At 35.7% G+C, this 20909-nt stretch overlaps 1 protein-coding gene across 5 annotated transcripts in view; it reads left to right on the forward strand.

The window, feature by feature from the left end:
- The window catches only part of FAM13B (family with sequence similarity 13 member B), an 82911-nt gene that overhangs the window by 17162 nt on the left and 44840 nt on the right, over positions 1-20909 (forward strand). For 3 of the 5 annotated variants that reach the window (XM_055428736.2, XM_055428739.2, XM_055428737.2), the window contains exons 5-8: positions 2170-2347; positions 2654-2795; positions 7620-7715; positions 10246-10406. In XM_055428736.2, coding sequence (XP_055284711.1) covers positions 2170-2347; positions 2654-2795; positions 7620-7715; positions 10246-10406 — 577 coding nt within the window. The remainder of the gene's footprint in view (positions 1-2169; positions 2348-2653; positions 2796-7619; positions 7716-10245; positions 10407-20909) is intronic. The other 2 variants (XM_055428738.2, XM_055428740.2) reach the window with 1 other exon arrangement.

Raw genomic sequence — 20909 nt, forward strand, 5'->3', positions numbered from 1 at the left:
TGACTTCACTTTCACTTTTCACTTTCATGCGTTGGAGAAGGAAAAGGCAACCCACTCCAGTGTTCTTGCCTGGAGAATCCCAGGGACAGGGGAGCCTGGTGGGCTGCTGTCTGTGGGGTTGCACAGAGTCGGACACAACTGAAGCAACTTAGCAGCAGCAGGCTTAAAAGGAAAAAATGTTTAAGCAGATATGTGTTTGACACACACATTTAACTAGGAAGTAGGCTCAAAAGGAAAAAAAGTTTAAGCAGATATATTTTAATACACATACACACACACATGCTGCTCTGCCTTATTTGAAGACTTTAGAAGCAACCTGGTAGATGTAAATATTTTTGAATACTTTTTTGAATACTAGAAATGTTAACTAATAAAAGTAAAGCAGCATGTTAAACAGTATTTCAGGCAAAACCAGTGTAGCCCACAACCTTACGACCCCGTCAAGTCAAATATTTTAGTAGTGCAACATCTTTTTTCAGTTATTGTGTATTTATTCAGCTTCTTCAACTAATTTTTATTGAACCCCCTACTGTGTGCCAGGCACTGTTTTAGATTCTGGGAATGCAGAAGTGAACAAAATTGTCTTCATAGAGCTAAAATTCTGAAGGGGCATAAGGAGAGTTAAATGATAAAATAAATACAAATGTATGTTACGTAGCTAAAGAGAATGTTGTGTAGAATTTGTCAGTGTTGATGTAGTCATCATATTGATAATATTAATTGATGCATATATTTTTGAGTTGATATACATGGTTTTTCTTAAATAATCCTTTTCTGCTACATTTAGGTTGTTAAAAATTTTGGTGGCTCAGACAGTAAAGAATCTGCCTTCAGTGTGGGAGATGTGGGTTTGATTCCTGGGTCAGGAAGATCCCTTGGAGAAGGGAGTGACTGCCCACTGCAATATACTTGTCTGGAGAATTCCATGGACAGAGGGGCCTGGCAGGCTGCAGTGCATGGGGTTGCAAAGAGTTAGACACAACTGAGCAACTAACAGACTAACACTTTCGCACTTTCATAGTCACAGAAATTCAAAAAAACATTCATTCAGGGACTGTTCCAACCAATTATAAAGACAGAGTACCTGGGCAGTTGATAATATTATGAAATGTAGAAGAATTGTTATTGGTTGCATTTTAAATTTTAAGTAAAACTCATATGACCATAGTCGTTTCTGTTAACTTCTTAGAGCTGTGTTATTTTGTAGAGATGACCGGTATCATGGTCATAACCTTTTACCAATAATTTTTTCCCCCAGTAATTATTTTTAAATTAATTTTAAGGACATCAAGAAAAGTACAGAATGAAAGATAATTGGGTTAATTTTCCCTTTTAGAGCAATTAATTACTTCATTTTGAGGTAGCTCTGAGAAATTACTTCTCCTCTTTGGGACCTTCACCAGTCAGTGGGTTGATACAGACCTAATTTCTGTTAATGAAAACTCATTGACCTAAACACAGGACCTGTCTTCTGGTAGTTGAAAATTCACTTGGTAAACCAAGAAGAGGAATTTGGGGTTTTTTTTTGGCTGCATCATTCAGCGTGTAGGATCTTAGTTCCCTGACCAGAGAGCGAACCCCCTGCATTGGAAGCCTAGAGTCTTAACCAGTGGATTGCCAGCAATTCTAAATGAAATGCATCCTAATTTATTGATAGTTCTGTTGATATTGCTGAATTTAATTGTCCTTTTTAGAATGTTAAAAGAAGAAAGTCTGTTTTTTACTGTTTCTTCCTTGTTTTTTCTTTCATGTGATACTGTTAGCTGGTTAAATTGCTTCTCATTTTTGCTTACTCGTGGTTGGTGTTGACTGGTATTGACGAGAACATTTTGACTTCGTAGAGTTGGCACTAATTTGGAAACACATGTACAGTCATGCAAAAGACAGTATGTTGAGAATTAAAAAAAATAAGCTCTAGGATTGGAGCCAGTGAATAATAGATGAAGAAAACATCCTCCAACAGTTGAGGGGTTGCATTCCTTCTCCAGTTCTTCCACTTAATAAGTGAAATGCAAAGCCCTAAGGCATTTGGCCTCTAGTAGAGGAAGTGAAGAGGTTTTGAATTGTTATAGTAAACTGGTGATGTAGGTGGAGTAATGTGAATCTGGCAAAATATCTGAGCTTTGCTTTTACTTCATTAAGAAAAAACCCTGTCATTATGTTTTATAGATTATAATAATGAAGATGAATTTGGAAGAAAGTTGAGGTTCCTCTTGCAACAGCTTCCACCTGTTAATTACAGTTTGTTAAAGTTCCTGTGTAGATTTTTAGCCAATGTAGCATCACATCATGAAGAAATTTGGTCAGCAAACTCTTTGGCTGCTGTCTTTGGTCCAGATGTCTTCCAGTAAGTTTTTTCACAAATTTTTGTTTGATTAAAAAACATTATATTTGTGAAATAAAATCATTATACTGTCTCCCAAGGGTCATAGTTTGCTTGATGAACCATTATTTTTTATAGTAGATCTGATTAATCCTCCCAGCATTTCTGTGAACAAGGTACAAATTAGGTTGGCTTTACAGATGGGAAAACTGAGGCACAGAATGGTGGCATAAATCCCTCAGGTCTATAAAGTGACTCATTGGTTTTCTCCAGACTTTATCTGCGATGGATTTAAGGACTTTCAATTCAGTTTGGACTTTTCATTCTTAGTATTTACACAGATATGGAAGATCTGAAAGAACAAGAAATAGTAAGCAGGATAATGGCTGGACTTCTGGAAAATTACTATGAGTTTTTTGAGAATGAAGAGGAAGATTTTTCATCTAATGATTTGAGTTCAATTACTGAACAGGTGAGAATATTTTAAATATTCTACTTGGAGGGAGGTTTTTTTCATTTGGTAAAGAATATGCTCTTAAAGGCTTGGCCCAAACTTACATTAAATTTTTAAGTACTAAACTGGATGTAATTCTCTTGGTTATTATACATTATCATAGGTGATATTTCCATGCAGTATATGAATGTGATTTTTTTTTCTGAACAACTTCTTGTCGTCAATTTGGGTAATATGGAAAAGGAATTGAAACCAGAGATAGGCTAGAGCTTTTGTGGATTTTCTTGTGTTTTTCTTTTATAAATTAAGCATTGTTTATTTTGTAAGAGTAGTGTGTTTTTGTTTTTGCAAAGAAGTTCCTAGCATAGAGGAATGTAGGCAAAGGTTGAGAATTAGAAGGTAGAGGGAAAGGTGGAATATAAAGTTGACACAAACCTTTAAAAATGTATTTTTTGATTGAAATAGCAAGTCAGTGCAGCAGTATAACCATTATATTAATTCCCATTAGAGAAGCATCAGGAGAGTAATAGTTTAGGTTGCAGATGTTTTAAATTTTGTGGCTCTTGAATATATTAAAACCCATTTCTCAACAGTATATTTTATTGTTACTGTTATGCTTTAATGGTTGAGACTATAAAAGGATCCTCATTCATTTCTTCTTTACGAAGTGAGAATATTGATTCTGAGTAATTGTTGTTGACTGTAAAGCCACATTAATCCAGACTTCTCAGGTTTAGAATTCACGCTTTAGGTCTGTCTGGAAGTTTTTCTTGTGTACTTAAGTGAAATGATTTGTCAAGCACATTTTTATATTAGAACCTATAATGTTATTTATATTTTGAGTGTGGGGTGGGGCTGCTACCTTTTTAAAAATAACTAATAATTCACCTGGTTAAAAATAAATAAGGTAAAATATATAGTAAAATGTCCTATTCTTACCTGTGCCCATCCTCTCCCTCTCATTGGTTTTTTAATGTGTTTTTCCAGAATTTCTTTATGCAAATGTAAGTAAATATTTCTTCTTAGTATTTTTAATAGGAAAGTAGCATACTTTACGTACTATTCTACACATTGTTCTTTTTTAATCATTTGACAATGTATCCTGGAGATCTTTTATTGGAATGTAAAGAATGTAGTCTTTTTTTTTTAATAATCTGTGTGAGTAAGTTCTCTATTGTATGAATGTAACATATAATTTATCTCATTCATAGTATCTGTTTCCACTTCAAATGGTGATAGCACATGCTAGTTTTCTCAGAGGCATCATAGTCTATATCTGCTTTCTAATGTAATTACTAGAAAGAAATAATAAAAAAATAATATAATAAAATAATAAATAAAAATTAGTAGCTCCCGTTTTCACTTTCAGATGTATCCAAGTTTAGATGGTAAATTATATGGTTATGCTGTTTATTGATGGACAGTGGATTATTTCCCTTCATTTGTTCTTACACTATAAAGCAACATCTCTTGAGTGTTTATCATACTGATTTTCATTCATTCTTATAGGTGTTGGCTTTGATTATGTGAGTTAGGAGTTTTATTTCCTAGGTAGCCCAGCTTTTATTTAAAAGGGTTTTATACGTTGTGAACTTTTATAGATAAGTCTTTTAATAATTGGAAATTATACTTTCCTTAGGTTGGTTTGTTTTGTGTTTTTAAGTGAAGTTTAGTTAATTTACAGCATTGTGTTAGTTTCGGATGTACAACATAAGTGATCCAGTTATACATGTTATACATTCAGTTATGTAGCTATCCTTTTTCAGGTTCTTTTCTCCTTTTTCACGTTCTTTTCTCTTATAAATGATTACAAAGTATTGAGTATAGTTTCCTGTGCTATATATTAGTGGTGCACAATTATCCCAAACTCCTAATGTACTCCCCCCCACCACCTTTGGAAACCATAAGTTTGTTTTCTATGTCTATGGATCTGTTTTATAAATATCTATTTTTTTTTAAGATTCCACATATAAGCAATATCATATGATATTTGTCTTTCTCTTTCAGGCTTACTTCACTTAGTATCATAATCTTTAAGTCCATCCATATTACTGCAGATGGTATTATTTCATTCTTTTTTATGGCTGAGTAATAGTCCATTGTGTGTGTGTATGTATCAGTCACATGTGTATATATGTATCAGTCACACCTTCTTTATCCATTCATTTGTCAGTGAACATTTAGATTGCTTCCATATTTTGGCTGTTGTAAATAGTGCTTCTGGGAACACTGGGGTGCGTGTATTTTATCAAATTAGAGTTTTTGTCTTTTTCAGATACATGCCCAAGAGTGGGACTGCTGGATCATATGTGACTCTGTTTTTAGTTTTGTAAGGAACCTCCATGCTGTTTTCCATAGTTGCTGCACCAGTTTACATTCCCACCAAGAGTGTAGGAGGGTAGCTTTTTCTCCACACCCTCTCGCGCATTTATTTTTGTAGACTTTTTGATACTGACCATTCTGACTGGAGTGAGGTTAATACCTCATTGTGGTTTTGATTTGCATTTTTCTAATAATTAGTGATGTTGAACAGTTTTTCATGTGTCTTTTGGCCATCCACATGTCCTCTTCGGAGAAATATCTGTTTAGATCTTCTGCCCATTGTTTTTATTTTATTTTTTATTGTACTGTATGAGCTATTTGTATATTTTGGAAATTAATCCCTTGTGAGTTGCATTGGTTGCAAGTATTTTTCCCCCCATTCTGTAGGTTGTCTTTTTGTTTTGTTTATGCTAAGTCTAATTAGGTCTCATTTATTTTTGTTTTTACCCTCAGAAATGAAGCCAAAAAGATATTGCTGTAATGTGTCAGAGAGTGTTCTGCCTATGCTTTTCGCTAAGAATTTTATAGTATATAGTCTTATATTTAGGTCTTTAATCCATTTTGAGTTTATTTTTGTGTGTGGTGTTAGAGAATGTTCTAATTTCATTCTTTTACACGTAGCTGTCTGGTTTTCTCAGCACCACTTATTGGAGAGTTTGCCTTTTCTCCGTTGTTTAGTCTTGTTTCATTTGTCATCGATTAGTTGGCCATAGGTCGGTTCCTTAAATTTTTTATATTTTCTTCATGTAACCATTTTTACTGTTGTCTGACTTTCCTTCCCTCTTCCTCTTCTTCTTTCCTTTCTTCCTCTCCTCTCCTCTTTTCAAGTATCAGAAACTGTTAAGAAAAGAGTGAAAAAGTGAGGTCGCTCAGTCGTGTCCGATTCTTTGCGACCCCGTGGACTGTAGCCCACGAGGCTCCTCTGTCCATGGGATTCTCCAGCCAAGAATACTGGAGTGGGTTGCCATTTCCTTCTCCTGGGGATCTTCCAGACCCAGGGATCGAACCCAGGTCCCCCGCATTGCAGGCAGACGCTTTAACCTCTGAGCTACCAGGGAAGCCCAAGAAAACAGTAACAGATGTCAAATTATAATTTACCATGTATAAACTAAGGATGAATACATATATATACACACACATATATATGTTATATATGTATTTGTGAGATAAATCAAGTCAGAAGAATTTGTAGCCTGAAACAGTGCTCCATGGAACTTTTGGCATATTTTAGGTTTCCAACTATACAGTATGTGACTTAAGAAACTTGATTAAAATAAAGAACTGACACAGCTGTTCAAAATTATTTTTGCTGAAAAGAAAATGACAAGAAGAGGACAAGTAAATATATATGCCTTAAATGTTTAATGCTTTTTGATATCCATATGAACTCTCATCTTTGGGGGATTCTGTGTGCCACCTTTCTTTTCATTTTAGTTCAGCAGTTAATTTTTTAAATAAAGTTAATGGTTGCTGAAAATGAAACAACGTACATACATTTGTGTTACTCATTTTCTACTTTTCTGAGATGATTTGACTTATAAGAAACTGATGATGCCAATTTGATCTAATGTTTATATCTTGATTCTAAAGTCTGCAGGGTATATCTTGATTATGTTTTACATTGTGGTGTAATTCTCTGATATTTCTATTATCCTGCAGCTTTCTTATGTAAACTGAAATATATTCATAGCTCACATACATTGCATTTATATTTCTGTATTTTTTTAAGCACTGTAAAAACTGACTCAAAATATATTGTGCTTTACATTAAATAGTTGTGGTCAATTAACACCTGGAAATAATGTTGAATTCTGCAGATTTGACTGTGAATAGAAAAGAGGATATTAGCATATTGAACAGAATATGCTCAGTAAACAGGGTAGCGTAGTGAGCTCTGAGAGATAGCAAGGTATTATCACTTGTCTTGGCTCATGTTGCTAATCACCAGAATCTATTATCTTGTCTATTTTTCTTAAAGTTTGAATTATAACTGGATTGCAATAGTACAGATTTCTGAAATTTCTTTTTTAAGGTAGATTTCATATCTTTCATATTTGACTTGTGGAGCTGAATTGATCAGATACTGAGTGAAAGTAAAATCTCCTCAAACTCAGCACCGTTTGGTTGCATTTTAAAGTTGTTATAACGTAAATGCTGCTAATTTGTTATTCACATACATGAAGAGGTGGGCAGACCTGGCCTGTCCTGGCAGTGCATTGATTTTCCCCCTGATTTTGATACTTGAAGAAAGCAAAGCTTATTTAGCACTCTCTACTTCTAGAGTTTCGTCCCATTAATGCAAGTATTTGGCCATTAGGTCCCTTTCAAGGTAGTAGACTTTTTTTTTTTAATAGTATATGAGAGGTCTCATCTGATTGGAAATGTTGAATAGGGAGTGTTTGAGTAATGACCCAGAGTCAGAGAACAGATTCTGTGTATGGGATCCTTAAATGATTGCAAATCCAGTAGAGTGGTTTGAAGATGTAGGTGATAATTATGTTTCTTTATACGTTTGAGAAGGCAGGTAGCAGCGTTCTCCACAAGCTGGAGTCTGGAGAGCAGGCATTTCACGAGGTCCTAGAGAAGGGAATTACAGCAGTCAAAGAAGGAAGAGATGTAAGTATGGCTGAGGGTTTTCCATAAGTGAAGTTGAGTCAGGTGCCCATATAGGGTAGATTCAGAATAACTTATGAACAGAATAGAGTATTGATAAGCAGAAGGTCAAGTTGATAAGAAGAGGATCACGAAGAACTTTTGAAGCTAAGTTGTGGGGTGATGGAGCATTTTTATCTAATTTTTACTCTTACCCAAACCAACTTAATGAGTTTTTACTGCAAGAAATTACACTAGAAGGTCTGGGGTGAGGGGTGGGGGAGTGAGAAGAAAACCCCATAGGCAATAGATTGTGTTTGTGTCCTATCACTTGATGGTTACTGGTGAAAATATTAGGAAATATCTATTAATTTACATAAAGCTTATTGAATCAAATATATATTCATTATAATTGAGTGTAAAGTTTTAATGGAAAGAGCTATTGATTGTAGACAAACTGATTTTAAAACCAGTGATGTAACATTAAAATTGCAGTACTTCTGAACCAAAAATGTGTGTAGTGAATATTCTCCCTTAGTCACCTTACTTTTTTTTTTTTTTGTAGTCTGCTACTCTTGTACTTAAACCTGAGAACAGTATTTTCTTGCCAGTTTTTTTCTTCCTTGGATTATCAAGTAGATACTAATTAAATACATTCTTGATTTTAAGTAATTTATTAAATACATAAAGAAACAGCAACTTTCCATTTCATCCAGTTTAAAAACTGACCTGTCATTTGAAATTTTCACCTTTGTGTATAAATCTAACTTCTCAGTTAATCACTTCTGTTTGTGTGTTAGTCGCTCATTGGTGTTCGACTCTTTGCGACCCCATGAACTGTAGCCTGCCAGTCTCCTTTGTCCAAGGGATTCTCCAGGCAAGAATACTGGAGTGGGTTGCCATGCCCTCCTCCAATAACCACTTAGGCCAATGATTTTCAGTACTTGTTGATTAGGAGTTGGTAGAGTATCAAAGTATAATTACCTTTCATTTGATTCAAGTTTTTGTTTCCGAGACTCTTGTAGCAATTGTTGTATTTGCCTGTCAGGAAAAACACCAGTGTTACATGTAGCAGTAAATTTATTCTAGGTATTGTCAGCCCATTTGGCTAGAATGGACAGAACTATATATGTTTACTGTTTAATGTTTTTAATGACTAGTATTAATTTATAAAAAATGTAATGACTATGGCTAGTTTCTTCTATGGGATAGCTTAATAAATGTTTTTCATTTGAAAATATTTTGTTGGTTTTCCTTCTCAGATATTTATGTCTTTTTAATTAGAATGATTATTTACTTATGTAGCCAATTTGATAATAGAAAATGTTTTATAGCCCCTGCCAGAAAGAGAATTATAACCTTGAGTTGTGCTTCATGGTAAAAATAGTGAGTTTTTCCTTGTTGTAAGGTCCAGTTTCTTCATGAAAAGTTGAATCTGAATCATTTAAAAGTTAGCCGTCATTTTCTAAAACATAGTTAAGACCTAAGACCTTAAGGCCCATTTGACTTCACATTCCAACGGGCTCCAAAATCACTGCGGATGCTGATTGCAGCCATGAAATTAAAAGACGCTTACTCCTCGGAAGGAAAGTTATGACCAACCTAGATAGTATATTAAAAAGCAGAGACATTACTTTACCAACCAAGGTCCGTCTAGTCAAGGCTATGGTTTTTCCAGTGGTCATGTATGGATGTGAGAGTTGGACTGTGAAGAAAGCTGATCGCCGAAGAATTGATGCTTTTGAACTGTGGTGCTGGAGAAGACTCTTGAGAGTCCCTTGGACTGCAAGGAGATCCAACCAGTCCATTCTAAAGGAGATCAATCCTGGGTGTTCATTGGAAGGACTGATGCTAAAGCTGAAACTGCAATACTTTGGCCACCTCATGCGACGAGCTGACTCACTGGAAAAGAGTCTGATGCTGGGAAGGATTGGGGGCAGGAGGAGAAGGGGACGACAGAGAATGAGATGGCTGGATGGCATCACTGACTTGATGGACATGAGTTTGAGTGAACTCCGGGAGTTGGTGATGGATAGGGAGGCTTGGTGTGCTGTGATTCATGGGGTCGCAAAGAGTCGGACACGACTGAGCGACTGAACTGAACTGAACTGAAGACCTTAAGGCAAAATTTCTGTGCCCTTTTTTTCCCCCGCACTTATTCTGTATTGAAATCACTTGTTCCGTGCACTTGGAAATTGGAGAGGTCACTTGAAGTCTTTGTTGTAGCTCTTGGATTTACAAATCTGATTGGTTAGGAAATGAAGCTTTTTAAATGTTAATTAACTAGTGTGCATGCTTTTTCATAGTTTGCAGTCTTATTTATATTCCTAGTGATATACTAATATAATCATTACCTTCTGCTTTAAAATATTATATTTGGTTTGAAATTTTACTCTAATGTGGAGAAGTTGGCAGATACTTTGTAAGGGAAATTGGTCTTAGGAAATGAAGCTGAAAATGAGTTGTGTTTAAATTTTTCTTAGAATAGTGTGTTTTAGATATCAGTTAACAGTTTCATTAAATTTTAATTTTCTGTTTCCTCTTATTTCTATAGGTTAATGAACTTTCTGAGGAAGAAGAGGAAGATGAAAAGCTGGAACATATAGAAGAACTTCCAGAAGAGGGTGCAGGAAAATCAGATGACATGCCAGAGGTGGTACAATTAAGGATGACTGAAAACATCCTGGAACCAAATAGTGTTACAGCATCAACAAGGTAGTATTTCATTTGAAAGGACTAGTTTTTGAGCACTTCATTCTGGATATAAATTCACACAAGCACTAAATTACACAGATTATAATGATATATGAAAGATTAGTTTGTATATGAAAAAGAACACTAAGAACATTTAAAAAAAATAAAGTGGTTAAGGAGTTTTCAGCTATTAATACCTTCCAAAAAAATAACTTCTTATATATATTTTCTCTTAAAGTTTATTTGTTTTTGTATTATTAGTGTATTAGTTGGGTTGGGTAAAATTTCAGAACCTTTGAAAGTAGAATTGCCAGAGAAACATATAGTGGTTGAGTTGACTCCTAGGCACTAGATTGAACTAGGCTTTGAGGAGAGGACTCTGTGATTCTTTAAGATGGTGCTTTCAATCCTTTCATGTATAAAGTGCTATTAAAGATGGTAGGCTGGAGGAACTATGGTAGCATATAGGTAGGACCATTGGACACAATGTTTGGGAAGCATTAGAGAATTCAAGAATGCCCCATACATAGCTCTGCTGCTGCTAAGTCACTTCAGTCGTGTCCGACTCTGTGCGACCCCATAGACGGCAGCCTACCAGGCTCCCCTGTCCCTGGGATTTTCCAGGCAAGAACACTGGAGTGGGTTGCAATTTCCTTCTCCAATGTGTGAAAGTGAAAAGTGAAAGTGAAGTCACTCAGTCACGTCTGACTCATAGCGATCCCATGGACTGCAGCCTACCAGGCTCCTCCATCCATGGGATTTTGTAGGCAAGAGTACTGGAGTGGCTTGCCATTGCCTTTTCCGCATACATAGCTCTGCTGCTGCTGCTGCTGCCAAGTCGCTTCAGTCGTGTCCAACTCTGTGCAACCCCATAGACGGCAGCCTACCAGACTCCGCCGTCCCTGGGATTCTCCAGGCAAGAACACTGGAGTGGGTTGCCATTTCCTTCTCCAATGTGTGAAAGTGAAAAGTCAAAGTGAAGTCGCTCAGTCACGTCCGACTCATAGTGATCCCACGGACTGCAGCCTACCAGGCTCCTCCATCCATGGGATTTTCTAGGCAAGAGTACTGGAGTGGCTTCCCATTTCCTTCTCCGCATACATAGCTCTAGGTTTGCTAAATTCTGTTCTAGTTCTCTGTAAAGCTCCATGGTTTTCTAATTAGGGGGATGGTTACTTGTTTGCTGCTGCTGCTGCTAAGTCACTTCAGTCGTGTCCGACTCTGCGTGACCCCATAGACGGAAGCCCACCAGGCTCCCCCATCCCCGGGATTCTCCAGGCAAGAACACTGGAGTGGGTTGCCATTTCCTTCTGCAATGTGTGAAAGTGAAAAGTGAAAGCGAAGTCGCTCAGTCGTGTCCGACCCTTAGCGACCCCACGGACTGCAGCCCACCAGGCTCCTCCATCCATGGGATTTTCTAGGCAAGAGTACTGGAGTGGCTTGCCATTGCTTTCTCCGCATACATAGCTCTAGGTTTGCTAAATTCTGTTCTGCTGCTGCTGCTGTTGCTGCTAAGTCACTTCAGTCGTGTCCGACTCTGTGTGACCGCATAGACGGAAGCCCACCAGGCTCCCCTGTCCCTGGGATTCTCCAGGCAAGAACACTGGAGTGGGTTGCCATTTCCTTCTCCAATGTGTGAAAGTCAAAAGTGAAAGTGAAGTCGCTCAGTCGTGTCCGACCCTTAGCGACCCCACGGACTGTTCTAGTTCTCTGTAAAGCTCCATGGTTTTCTAATTAGGGGGATGGTTACTTGTTTAGGCCACTAGATATTTTTCATTAAATTTGTGTTCAATAAAATAGTGATTTAAAAAGTAGAGAAAATAATTTGATTAAATAAAATATTTAATTATTTATTTAATTAAATATTAATTCAATTAAATAGTTATTTAAGAGACAAAATATCATTTAAAAATAACTAGTAATTTAAGGGAAGAATTATTCAGTGTCATCTAGAAAAATTATGAAGTAGTTTAAAGTGTATACTTCTACATTTTTGTTTAGTTGCTAGGTCATGTTTGACTCTTGCGATCCTGTAGACTGTAGCCCGTCAGGCTCCTCTGTACATGATATTTCCCAGGCAAGAATACTGGAGCAGGTTGCCATTTCCTTCTCTAGGGGATCTTCCCAACCCAGGGGTAGAGCCCACGTCTCCTTTATTATAGGCGGATTCTTTACCACTGAGCTACCAGGGAAGCCCGTACTTCTAAATACTACTATTAAATTTCTCTTTGGGACCCTATATTTTTATATTAGTTATAGTTTCTTCAGACATGAAGATAATTTTGGTATATTAACATGTTTATTCACCTTTTTGATGGTGGTTTCCCTGGTGGCTCAGAGGTTAAAGCGTCTGCCTCCAATGCGGGAGACCCGGGTTCGATCCCTGGGTCGGGAAGATCCCCTGGAGAAGGAAACGGTAACCCACTCCAGTATTCTTGCCTGGAGAATCCCATGGACGAAGAAGCCTGGTAGGCTACAGTCCACGGGGTTGCATAGAGTCGGACACGACTGAGCGACGGAACGGAACGGAACGGATGGTGGTTTAGTTGCTAAGTCGTGTCCAACTCTTAAGACCCCATGGACTGTAGCCCGCCAAGCTCCTCTGTCCTTGGAATTTGGAATTTCTCAGGCAAGAATACTGGAGTAGGTTGCCATTTTCTCCTCCAGTTCTCCTTTTTGCCCCTATATAATAGGGGCAAAATTTTTTGTTTGTACTTTTCTGTTTACATGATATTCTTAATTGTATGTTAGATATATATGAAAATACTTATAAGCTATATGTTAAAGTATTGAGCTATGTCTTAGTTATGAATTTAATTCTTTTTTCTGATCTTTGAGTTATTCCAGTTTACTCTACAGCTTTTGTTCTTAGGTCCTTTTCTCCTTCTTTTGACTTTTTCCAAATAAATTTGGAAAATTCATTAGGCTAAAAGAGAAAATTTTTCTGTGACTTTTTATAAGTATTTCCAGACTGCTTAAAATACTTGTCTCAGTTTTCATTACCATTAGCAATATTTTCTTGAGCACCTGAAAACGATAGATTTAAACTGGTGTTCTTTATTTTCTTAGTTATGCTCTCCAATAATGTAACCACTAGCTACGTGTGGTTATTTAAATGTAAACTTAGAACAATTAAATAAAATATTCTATCACTATAACAGTTTCTTTTGGATAGTGCTCATTTAGAGAGGTAAATTCATTAGGCATATTATTTGTTTACCAGCAAGGTTAAATATTGTTTGAAATGCATGCTGCTAATACTTTCTTTTTTTGGATCATCTGTCTAGCTTTGTAGAGGATCCTCCTTCCCTCCAACACAGCCATTTTTAGATGGAGTCATTGGAAATTTGAGGGTAGTCAGGATTCCTTAATTGCAAGTCATAGAAACAGATCTTGGCTAATGGAAAGAAAATAGATAATTTATTAGAAGAATGCTGGATAGGTACCAGATTTGAAAGGAAAAGCAGAGAGAAGAACATGAGAGCTCTAGAGAATTTAGTAATAAAAGGATCATGGAAGAATCTCTTCAGCGTGTGGCTGTTGCTTTGAGATTTCAAACTACTTCCTTCCATCTATCAATTCTGCTCAAGATTGGATTCCTGTCGGGTAGCAGGGGGAGAATCTGGCATAAATTGGATAGTGTGTGCATTCCCCAACCAGGGTAGAGGTGAGTCATTTATGTGTGTATCAAGAGCGTTGGATGGAGGGAAGAACTAGTTTGTCCCAGAAAAATGAGGCTGATACCAAAAGAAAAGGGGTAGGGGTATCAGGCAACACAAATAGACGTGTCTGTCACAGTCGTCTTCTAGATTTAGTGCTGATCCCTATAAATTTCAGTTAGTATTTATACACTAATATTTTAGTTTTGGCTGGTTGAGAGCATAAAGGCAAAGAATACATTCACCTTAAAACAAATTTTTAAAAATAATTTTGTATTGGGGTATAGCTGATTAACAATATTGTGATAGTCACAGGTGAACATTGAAGGGACACAGCCATACATAATACAAAAATATATTCACCTTTGATGAAAGAAAGGTAGGCAAGAAATATCCTAGAATGCACAGGACCTAGAAAATAGGGAGCTCTTAATAAATTCATTTTAAGGAATTAATGGATACTGTGGTGCACTAGTGATTGAACTTTTGCTAACTAAGTGTCTTGTGTCTTTTTTTTTTCCTTAAGATTTATGTATTTTAACTTTGCTGGATCTTTGTTGCTGCACATGGGCTTTCTCTAGTTGTGAGCGGGGGCTACTCTTTATTGCGATGTGTAGTCTTCTCATTGCAATGGCTTCTCTTATGCAGAGCACGGACTCTAGGCATGTGGGCTTAGTAGTTGAGGTCTGTGGGCTCAGTAGTAGTGGTTCGAGGGCTCTAGAGCACTGGCTCAGTAGTTGTGGCCCATGGGCTTAGTTGCTCTATGGCATGAGGGATCTTCCTGGACCAGGGATCAAACCTGTGTCCCCTGCATTGACAGATGGATTCTTAACCAGTAGACCACCAGTGAAGCCCATTAAAGTTTTGTCTCTTTGAGTTTTCCTCTGAGGTAGCTTACAAATACTTTATGAAAGTATTCGATAGCCTACTTTGTATTTCTGTGGAAAGATACGTTAGAAACCTCAGGGAAATAAACTTTAAGTGACAGTTGGGCAATTCTTAAACATCTTAAACATTTTGGTCTTAGATGATGTATATTCTTACAAATTATTAAGGACTCCAGAGACTTTTGTTGATGTTGATTTTATACCTTTGGATATTTACCATATTATAAATTAAAACAGCATAAACTGCTGGGTGTGTTCTTTGTTGAGTTGTACTTTGAAAGATGCTTAGTATTTGTAGCTGAAATACAGCTATTTATGATCTAACAGGTTTTGTTGTTGTTGTTGATAGATTTCTCCTCCTTTGTTAGTTTTAAGCCATTGATTCTCAGACTTTTTGGTTTAGTTTGTGGACCACGAAGAATGGGTTTTAGCTATTGGCATTTACTCTTTTGGGAACCAAAACTGAGACATTTCTTAAAGTAGTAGTGAACTCATTATATGTTAATGTAAAACTTTTTAATCAAAAGTAACTTTTTCAGAATCTTCCAAGAATCTTTAGTGAGAAATTTTTTAGTGGCATTGTTTACATTTTTACAAATCTTTTTCATGTCTAAGTTGATAGACGGTAGCTAGATTCTCACATTTTCTTTGGCATTTAATTGGTTGCCATCTGTTATTTTGGTTGAAGTATGTGAAGAAAATCTAGCATTATGTAAGTAAGTAGCTGGAAAAAGGTAGAGAATTTTTATAGCCTTTTTAGATAATTGTGACTATTCTTTGACAGTACACCAAAACCCAATATGTTGTAGTTTATTAAAGGTTATTTGTAATGTGGAACCCAAAAGCATATCTGAATTTTTCATACTCTGATCTGTTGGTCTCTCCTGTACTTTGAGAGAATCTTTTAGCCATGCTTGATTTTGTAATATGGTATATTGGTATTTTGAAAAATACTGCCTTACTGAGTTATTCAGAGCTTCCAAATAGTGATATATATATATGTCTATTTGTTGTATTATATAAAAATATATATTCTTTAATATCACCACTGATTATATCAAAAGTATCTTTAAGTATTAGTATGCTATTAAGCTTCTGGTGGAGGATCCAGATTTTCCAGAATTTTAATTTTTGCTGGAAAACCCAAATTTTATTAGTTCTGTTAGTCTTGCTCATTTTTGAGAAAATTTCTACCACATATTCAAATTGGAATAACTATAATCTGTCAGTCTATCTTTCAAGTAAAAATGAGTGTTCCATGCTAAAAGTTAAGCTCTCAACTCAAACAAGACAAGCATCGTTCCAAGCTGTGCAGCAGAATTTGCTTTGTGTGTACTTCCTATTTGTCATACCACATATTAAAAAGAAGTATATTCAAGGGCTGAGATAAAATTAATAATATGTATTACTTCTTCATCAAGGACTTGCTCCTTTTAAAAAAAGATTGCAACTGAGTAGTGATGAGGAATACATTGGGCATGGTTTGTTTGGTACCACTTGCCTGAACTTATGCTAAGACCCAAAGCAGTGTTCTTCTACCATTGATTTTGCATCATCATGCAAATATCAGCACAGTGAAATGTTATGAAAAAACAGTTTTGATCTTTGGTTCACAGACCACCCTTACAGAACCAGTTTAAATATTATCTACTACTTGGTTTAAATATTTGTGTATGGGTTGTACTAAGTGACTTATTTGTGCATCTGTTATTTCTATACATTGTTTGCCATTAGCCATATTTTGTTAAGATTGAGCCAAGTGCAGAGTGGAAAAAATGGTGGGATTTAGGGTATGGGTAACCTAGGTTACACAAAAAACAAAAGTTTTGGTTACTTCCGAGGGTCAGTCTTACCCATGAAGTACAAGGAAATCCCAAGCTTGTTTCTAAAGTGCGTTGTATCTGTAGATGTAAAATGATTGCTTTATATTCACACGTTTATATACTACTTGGCTTTATTTAGATATGCAAATGTTAGGGGAATCTTTATCTTTTAATAGAGAGAAAATAGAGAGTTCTGAAAGAGTTCTTTATTTTCACTGTGCTTTTCACAGTCTACTTCCTAGACTGTATTGAAAAGGTTTATTTTGGCTTGAGGTTAGTTAACTTTTAATTTATATTGCTTCTAGAACTACAAATCACAAACCCAGCTAATTGGCATTATTATAAAGTTCATTTAAAACTGTACTTTTAATGCCTTGCTAAAACTTGGAATTTATAAAGAATAAAAAGTTTGATGCTCTTTTTCATGTGCTGTTGCTGCTAGGGCTTCATTTTTGTGAGCTCATTAGTTTATGATGGTTTGATTTTAGGTGTAATGCAAGAAAGAAGATGTAGTGGTTAAGGAAGAATTCCAGGTTAAGGAGTTTGAGACTGGTTTGCACTTCATTCTGTGGATACCTTATATGTTGAAATCCCAGGGACAGAGGAGCCTGGCAGGTTACAGTCCTTGGGGTTGCAAAAATTGAACACAACTTAGCAACTAACACTTTTCTATTGTTGAAGAAATGTCCCTTCAGCTGATTATAAGTTCAGAAGAAATATAGTAACTTTTTCCTTTAAGCCCAGTAAATAAGCAATTTGTAGAATATTTCAGTTGGTAATCATTTCATCACATTTTCACTAGCTAGGTTCCACTTCAAAGTGAAAAGAGGAAGAAAATGTACTTGGGTGGGAGTATCAGAAATGTTGGGTGGAAAAAAGTAAAATTTACGCTTTGGGTCAATAAGATAAATTGCTAAAGTAAAACATTTTTTGAAGTTCAAGAGCATAATAAGAACTAGACAGGTTCTCTTCCTCCTTCCTATTACCCTGAAAATGATACATTTGGTATTTTAAACACTTGTGGTTGTTAAAACTTACTAACTTTCTAATAGTGAGGAATCTTTTCAATTTACTGTTTTCATAGGTTTAGGTATTCCCAAATTGATGGGAAAAGTGAAGAAATGGATTTTGCTTTTGATTGGAAAGGAATATGTGGCTTTTGTTTTATGTATTTACTTTCCAAAACTGTAGCTTTTGAAATAGTCATTTAGAGGGGCTCTGGCATAAATTATCTGGAAATCATCCTAATTTTAGATTGTAAAAATTAACCATTAATGCCTTTCTGATTTGGATAATGAGTAGTAATAGTTCTCTATCGTTCATCTGTTTTAGCAATGTCATATTTGTCATAATTTATTGCTCTTGATATAGTAGTGATTAATGAAAACAGACGTTTTCTCCTGCTTTATAGTAGGTTATGCTTAAATATTTTTATAGAATAAGCCAGATTCAGAATTTTGCTCCTCTTTCCCTACCTCCCACCGAGTTGCATAGTACTTGGGAAAAAAATTTGTGGACTGTTGATTGGGTCCTTGTCAGTAGTGACCTCATGTTGCAGCCTGCTTCCGTTTAGACTGCAGCTCTGATTGCTCAGCAATTTTTGTAAGCCCATCACCATCGTTTATGGTATTTGAAGTCGCTTTACTTGATGTTTTTGTTAGGAGATGCCACAGTGTTCAGAATGGCTTGCAAGGCTCTGTTACACAGGTAAAGTGATGTTTTATCAGATTTAATTGAAGCAGAGCTTCAATACTTTGATTGAAATATTATTTGTAATATTAAATATTTACAGTTGGGAAATTAAAATAGTAGTAGTTCCCTATGATAATTGTATTTGATTACAAAAAATTAGTAATTGGAATAAATGGCTGCAAGATTGATTTTATATTCTCAAGAAGGTCCTGTGATTCTAGGCAGATTTTAAAATAGAGTTCACAGCAGCAGGGAGAAAAAGGTCAGAGAATCACTACAGTCTTCAATGTTACACTTAGTTGTAGCCTGAAATACGTGTGACCCTTGTGATTTATTGTTTGTCCTTTTTGTCTGATATTCCTTGTCTGGTGGTTTAGTGAAAAGAGATTTTTAAGTGGTCTTTATGGCATCTGTCTATAGTACCTAAGTAATTTGACCTTGAATTTGTCAGCATTTATTCTTTGTGTATCTTTATTAATCGGAATTCACCTACTTAACATTATTTTGCTTCTTCTGCAGATGCATAGCCATATTGATAAATCTTTTTTTTTTTTTAAGCCATAGGTTTGTGTTAGCTTTGGTTTGTACATAAGTACTTTATTCCCCACAGAACTTGGCAAAAATCTGAAAATAAAGAATAATTAAATTCTTTGAAATATGAAAACTAATTCAGTCCTTTGCCCTTCAGGAATTTGGAACAGTTTTACAGTCAACTTTGTAGCCTCAATCTGACTCATTCAGTACAAAATCTATGTATTTGATTTGTTTACTGTAGCTTTTTGGGGTAGGGAGAAGGTTCCTACTGAAAATAGCTATTTATTTGATTGTCCTTGCCTGTTCTTCAGGGCCAAAGAAGCTTTACTTTCATTCTAATAATCTGGCTTGCTGATGAATATTTTTACGTATATTTAAATTCCAGTAGCATTTAAAAAGGATGGGAAACTGAAAGAGGAAATCCTCTGGCTACCCTCCAAATTTAAGACCATTAGAACTTTTTTTCTGTTTGACTTCTTTGGATAGGTGGAAAATATGATTAAAGTTTAATCTTTTGGGAGGCTAGATAGCTGTTGGCCAGTGTTTCTTACATTTATTAATATGGATAAGAATCATCACGGATGCTTCTTAAAAATGTAAACTCTGAGGTCCTACCTCAGGTTTGGAGAGGTACTGAGGAATCTCCTTTCTTAAAGCTTTTTGTTTTTTTTAACTGAGAAAGAAATCATACAGAAATGGGTGTAAAACAAATGTATATCAAAACAGGTTAGTAAAAAGCAAGTATTCAAATATTCTAGAGTTGGAAATAAACACTGAAAGCGCCCCAATAACTCTCACAATCCTGATCTCCTTCCTTTTATGGCAATCACTTTTTTATATATTTTGGACCTTCATGAAAATTATATCTTGCTATATATGTTTTCTTGATCCAGCTTCTTTCACTGAACATCTTATGAGAGATTTCTCTATGTGGTCACATGTCACTGTGGTTTATTCATTTCATTGCTGTGTAAAGTATTCCATTATATGATTACACCACAGTGATTCAATTTACTGTTGCTGGGCAATTAGATTACTTTTATTTTTGACAATTGTGAGTAACATGCTATGTACATTGTTGTACACATCTTCTGGTACTCACTTGCATGCACATTTACTGTCTTTAAACTTAAGTAACTACTGCTGAATTGTTTTTCATGGTGCTTCTCCAGTTCACATTCTCATTAACAGTGTGTGAGCATTCCCATTACTTCACATTGAGTATTTCATTGTCATTTTAATAAGATTAATCCCCTTTTCATATTTGTGAGGTGCCTGGTCAAGTCTGTTTCCTATTTTTTATTGGGTTTTCTTTCTTATTGAAAAAGGAGCTCTTTTTAGGAGCCCTTAAAAAATAAGGGTTGTAAATGTATTTTTCTCATTGTGTTATACCTTTTCCTTCTCACACTGTGCCTCCTGATGAATAATTCCTAATTATAATTGTAGATAAAAAATTCTGGCAGAATTCTGTTCTTTATTTTATGGCTAAGTAGGATTCCATTATATATATGTGTGTATGTATGTATACATGTACCACATGTTCTTTATCCATTCTTTTCCCTTTGTGGTTAATGCTTTTTGTGCCCTGTTTAAGAAGTCTTTTCCTAGCTATATACTTCTGTCTTGTAAAAGTTGTATCTTTCACCTTCCTTGTTTAGGTCTGAAATCTACCTGGGATTGATTTGTCTGCAGTGTGTGACAGATGCCAAGTTACCTTTTTCATTCTAGATACCAAATTGTTGCAGTATTCATTTTTGAAAAGACTGTTTTTTGCCTGTTTTCTGTAGTGGCACCTTTGTTCTAAATCAGGCATGGGTCTGTTTCTATTCCATGTGTCTGTTCTTGTGCCAGTACTATACTGTCTCATTTACTTTGGTTTTGTGGTTATTTGAAGTCTAGAATAGGGTCCAAATCTCCAATAAAATAACG

The sequence above is a fragment of the Moschus berezovskii genome, chromosome 8 (genome assembly GCF_049115385.1).
Source record: "Moschus berezovskii isolate FMDL1 chromosome 8, NW_MosBer_1.0, whole genome shotgun sequence".
NCBI lineage: Eukaryota > Metazoa > Chordata > Mammalia > Artiodactyla > Moschidae > Moschus > Moschus berezovskii.